Below are 5,237 nucleotides of genomic sequence, written 5' to 3'. Positions count from 1 at the left end.
CAGTAATCCTTTTCCCACCTTGGGTAGTTTCCTCCTGTGCACGGGTTAATCTGTCTCCAGCTGCATACTGGAGAGGGACCTTCCATAGGTCTCCAGGGGTCTCCGCTCTCTGGTACTTTATCCAACCAACTCTAGGCACTTTGTTTGTCCTGGTTGTTCAGCTGTTTCTGAAACTCAGGGAGTCCACTGGGCTCCATCCAGGCTCCCCCTTCCTGCTCTGAGGTCTGGAAATTTTCTCAGGGCAGTAAGTTGGCCTCTCATAGGACTCACCTCATTTGTCCCTGTCTCTCAGGAACTGCTGTCCTTTGTTGCCAGATGCCCAGTGTCTTAAAAACCATTTCACATATTTTATGTGTCTGGTTTTTGGTTGTTTCAGGTAGGAAGCAGGAGGGTAAATCCAATCCCTATTACTTCACATTAGCCAGACTTGAAGTCAAAGCTGGTGAATTCTGAAAGCTGTTGAAAAACTGCCTTTCTTTGTCTAGTTAGCCTCTGATATTTCTCCAAAGCTGCCAGGAAGAGTCTGTGGGGGAGATAAAATGAAATTTGGAGGGATGGGATGTTTACCAGCCGGCTTTAATACTACAGAATAGCCATGTCTTTACTAACACTGCCCTGGTCAGACACCCAGGAAAGGCCCAGACATTCCAGTGCCGGATGTGGGGTGAGCTTGGAGAGCCATGTGCGTGTTGAGTCTGTGAACCTTCCTCTGGGCCAGTCCCTGAGTGGCAACTCTCTTGTCCAGACAGCCTGACTCCTGACTTTGGGGGCCAGCAGTGAAACAGTGGCCAGTAAAAGAGATTTTCTTGTCATGAGAGGGAGATTTGGTTTTTGAAGCCTTCTTGTTTTTAAAACTTGACTCTTTTTAGAATGGACAGTGACTCCTTGGACCAGATTGAGAGCATGTCATCCTGGGAATGAGGGGGGTGGGGAGTGGGGAGACCTGAGCCCAGCGGTCCAGCGCATTCTGGTTCAGGACCCTTGCTCAGAGACTAGGGGACTCTCTAATATCTAATGCTGGTCCCATCCTTCTCTGGACCCTGGCAACACTCATAGTGTGGGACGTGTATATACAGGGTGCTAAGGGTATATGGCCATGTATTATTCCCCAAATAATTTTAATTCTCTGATAATCGTCTTCCAAGCATTAATTATAATAGTAATAATACTGAGGTTTCACAAAGCCCTCTTTTTTCTTCCAATAATACAATATGTTTTGTGTTTGTGTGTGGTAAAATACACATAACAAAATTTATCATTGTAACCACTTTAAATTGTACACTTCAGTGACATTATGTACATTCACAGTGTTGTGCAACTATCACCACTATCTAGTCATACTTTTTTCATCACCCCAAATCAAAACCCAGTACCTGGGACTTCCCTGGTGGCCCAGTGGTTAAGACTCTGCGCTCCCAACGCGGGGCCCAGGTTCGATCCCTGGTCAGGGAACTGGATCCCACATGCAGGCCGCAACTACGAGTTTGCATGCCACAACTAAGGAGCACGCCTGCCGCAACTAAGACCCAGCGAGGGCTTCCCTGGTGGCGCAGTGGTTGAGAGTCCGCCTGCCGATGCAGGGGACACGGGTTTGTGCCCCGGTCCGGGAAGATCCCACATGCCGCCGAGCGGCTGGGCCCGTGAGCCATGGTCGCTGAGCCTGTGCGCCCGGAGCCAGTGCTCCGCAACGGGAGAGGCCACAACAGTGAGAGGCCCGCGTACCGCAAAAAAACAAAAAAAGCAAAAAAAACTGCATGCATGAGCAGTTGGGGCAAACAGCTAGAAAAGACCAAAAAACCCCACAGACTGCCACTTTTGAAGAGCCCGGAGCAGAAGATGGGAGTCAGGAGCAAAAGCAGGGTACTCTGCATGCCCCCTGCACACAACGCCACCAGAAGGGTGGGTAAAACACCTATGCCACCCCTCCAGCCTGACCCCCAGACCCCTACCCTCACCCCATATAAGGAACAAGCTCACCCCCACACACAGGGAGCCAGAGAGCAAGGGACCCTGTTGTGTGTTCTCCCTCCCCCCTGCTGCAGCAGGGGCCCCAATAAAGCCTTGCCTGAATTTCTTGTCTGGCCTCTAGTCAATTTCTATTGCCTGGGGAAGGCCAAGAACCCTGGTCTGGGTATCAGCTCCTCTCTGTGTAAACTCTTCCTATGTCTTCTCACTCTTCACTTCACCTTCACCAAGGGCTGCAGCTCCCAGGCATGTTCATGACTCCCACCCTCTCTGCCTGGCCTCAGCTGTAAGCCATACCTGTACGGCCAGATGCCCATCAGTCTTCACATCTGGACGTTGCAATGGCCCCTTTAAGTACACAGGTCCTGAAATGAACTCATGATCAGCCTGGAGAAGCATCCTCTGAACGGGTGTCATCAGCCACCATCTACCCAGTCTCTCGGCACAGTGGGGACTCCCAGAGTCCCTCCCTCCTCCCAGCAGGCATCTAGCTTCTGAAGAGTCCACCTCTGGAATATCCCTGCCCTTTCTGCCTTCCTCTCTCCTGCTGGATCCCAGCAGCCCCCTCCTGCCTCCTTTCAACCCACCTCCACCAGTCTTTTTCCAAACGTCTCCAAACGTCTAACCTCCCCCGCCCCCCCAAACCCTTCAGTGGCCCCCATCGCCTACGAAGTTAAGTTCCCACTCCTTAAGCAGAGCTGCAAGGTGATTCACAAATTTGGGGAAACAAAGAATGTGTTTCTTTAGTTTTGACCACTTGGAGAATAAATGGCCCAATGCCCCATGGGACCCCATTATGGGCTTTTCTTTCGGAGTCTGGACATGGTCAACCATTAGAAGGTCCGGTCGTCGTGATGAGGGCTAGCTTTCCAAAGCCACCCTGCTCCCCGCCCCCCAAAACACACAGATACAAATCCGATCTGAGATCGCCTGGCTAGCTTCTCTAAAGAGCCCTGGAGGGTTCGGGGAAATCCTGCTACCTTTAGGACCTGGAGGAGCCGAGTAGGGGGGTCACCCCGCTCCCCCCGCCCCCGCCCCCACCCCCACCCCTGGCCGCCGAGCCGGCACCGGAACTGCCTGATGGGAACACGCAGACCCGCGCTCCAGGAGGTCTCGCTGCCCGGGGCGTCGGATTCCTGCAGAGATCTCGGTGGACAGTCAGAGATGCGCGCCGAGCCTGGGAGCGCGGGGGGGTGGGGAGGGGGAGCTCCCCCTCCTCTTGCGGGATTTATTTAGGATTCGGGGTGTGCACGTGATTCCCCAGCGAGGGCGGACTAAGGGCGCTCTCCAACAAGCAGGGCCGACCCCAAGTCCCCCGAGAGCCCCTCTGGCAAGGGTCCTTAGGACTGGGAGCCTGGAAGGAGCTGACTTGCCTGGTGGTGGCGCGCAGCCGCGAGCCCGGGTGAGTTCCCGGCGTGAGCGTCTCCCCAACCCAGACCCTGCAGTCCACCTCCTTCTCCTCCTCCTCGTCCGGCCTTTGGTCCTGGCGGGGGTGGCAGGGGGCGGGAGCCCAGAGGCGCAGGCCGGGCAGCCGGAACCGTCGCACGCCGAGCGGTCCGCAGCGTCCCAGGGGCGGGCGCGGGGACCGCGGGCTGAGGTCTGTCCCGAGAGGGCGGGGGCGGGGGCGAGGGCGGGGGCGGGGGCGCAGGCCAGGAAAGTGGGAGGGACAGGTTGAGGGGTGGTCTCTGAGGAGGAGCCAGGCTGAACTGTATTGTTCGCCTCGGCCGCCCGGAGCGCGCGGAGCGGGCCGGGGAGCGTACGCGGGGCGCTCCGCTTCCCGTGTTCTCCCCGTCCCCGGCGCCCCGAGAAGAGGTCCGGGCTTTCCCGCGCGCCCCGGGACGCCTCTGCTCAGGTGGGGTGCGGGTCTTCCCTGGGGGCGCGGGCAAGGGAGGCGTTCCGCGCCGGTGGGGCTGCGACTGCTGCACCCGGGGACCGGGAGTCCCGAGTGGGCCGCCCAGCGCAGCGCAGCCCCCGCCGCCTCCGCGGGCCGGGAGGCCGGGTGGGCGCTCGGGAGCGAGCGTCCGGCGCTTCACCGGCGCCGCGTGCTTCCGCAGGAGCCGGGGGCCGGGGGCCCCGCGATGGCCGCGGGACGCAGCCACAGGGAGCCGCGGCGAGGATACCCGGGCGCCCCTCCCTAGCGGGGCGCAGCCTCCTCCTAAGTCCGCCGCCCGACCGGCGGGATGGGGGGCGGAGGGTCTGCCCTGAGGGTCTGCGCGGACCACCGCGGGGGCATCAACTGGCTCAGCCTGAGCCCCGACGGGCAGCGCCTGCTGACGGGCAGCGAGGACGGCACGGCCCGACTCTGGAGCACCGCGGACGGCCAGTGCTGCGCCCTCCTGCAAGGTAGACCCGCTTGGCCGCGTCCTGCGACCTCTCTCTCTGTCCTCCTCTCTGCCGCTCGCCTGCCTCAGACCTGGGCGCTTTTGTCCGCAGACCCCTTCCCCCAAGTCCAGCCCGCGCCCATCGCGCTGGGTGGGGTGGGAGTGCAGAGGGGGCTGCGATACGGGCCAATGAGCCGAGGGGCGAGGCTGCGAGGGCGCAGATCACCTGTCAACCGCTGGGTGAAATCCCTTCCATCACGGCAGTTTTAACAAAAAGAAATCGCAGCTCTGCCCCTTTCAGCTTCCCTCGTCTCTCACTGGCCTTGTGATCTCTGGCTGAACATTTCCTCTCTCGGGGCCTTTGTAGTCACAACGGGGGCTTGTTAATCGGCCTGGGCACTGCGGAGTGCACTCCGCATGGTGTGGTACTGTTTTCCCACCACTCGTGCAGGCAGGGAAACTGAGGCACGGAGTTAGGTAGTTCGCCAGCGGTTTACACAGCCCATGGTGGGGCAGAGTCGAAAACCCCCTCCCTCAATCGACCCCCCTGCCCTGCTCTCTCACTGCCTCATTTCACCTGCAATTTGGCATGTTTGGAAAGTCCATGAAATAGCAGGAGGTACACATAGGCGTAAATATTGTTTTACGAAAGAGCCCTACCAGTCTACCCACACCGATTTATATTTGTGGCTTACTCAAGGGGAGGTGGACGTTTTTCTTACCTCGGGTCCCTGTCACATGCCTGCAGCACAGGAGTGTGAGGTCCCTCTGTTGTCTGAGTGGCTCCTACAGCCCCTTGTGGAAGCACCAGGCTGCCTGCACTGTGTGCACAGTTATTTTTCACTGTTGGTTTTTCCACCATAATCAGCAAATCCTGGGTGGCCTGCCCCAGGCCTCCTGGCTCATCTAGGCCCAGGGAGTAAATTAGCTTCCGTATTGGCGGATGCTGAC

At 58.5% G+C, this 5,237-nt stretch overlaps 1 protein-coding gene across 3 annotated transcripts in view; it reads left to right on the top strand.

Annotated features, from left to right (window-relative positions):
• Window positions 1-3,040: 3,040 nt before the first annotated feature.
• Window positions 3,041-5,237, top strand: part of WDR86 (WD repeat domain 86) — a 25,113-nt gene continuing 22,916 nt past the window's right edge. The window contains exons 1-2 of one of the 3 annotated variants that reach the window (XM_067747484.1): window positions 3,041-3,367; window positions 4,020-4,308. In XM_067747484.1, the coding sequence (XP_067603585.1) occupies window positions 4,146-4,308 (163 nt within the window). In that variant the 5' untranslated portion in view covers window positions 3,041-3,367; window positions 4,020-4,145. Of the gene's footprint in view, window positions 3,368-3,435; window positions 3,563-3,655; window positions 3,818-4,019; window positions 4,309-5,237 lie in introns of those variants that run through there. The other 2 variants (XM_067747485.1, XM_067747483.1) reach the window with 2 other exon arrangements.

The sequence above is a fragment of the Pseudorca crassidens genome, chromosome 8, assembly GCF_039906515.1.
Source record: "Pseudorca crassidens isolate mPseCra1 chromosome 8, mPseCra1.hap1, whole genome shotgun sequence".
Lineage (NCBI taxonomy): Eukaryota > Metazoa > Chordata > Mammalia > Artiodactyla > Delphinidae > Pseudorca > Pseudorca crassidens.
This window is presented reverse-complemented; position numbering and strand designations above follow the sequence as displayed.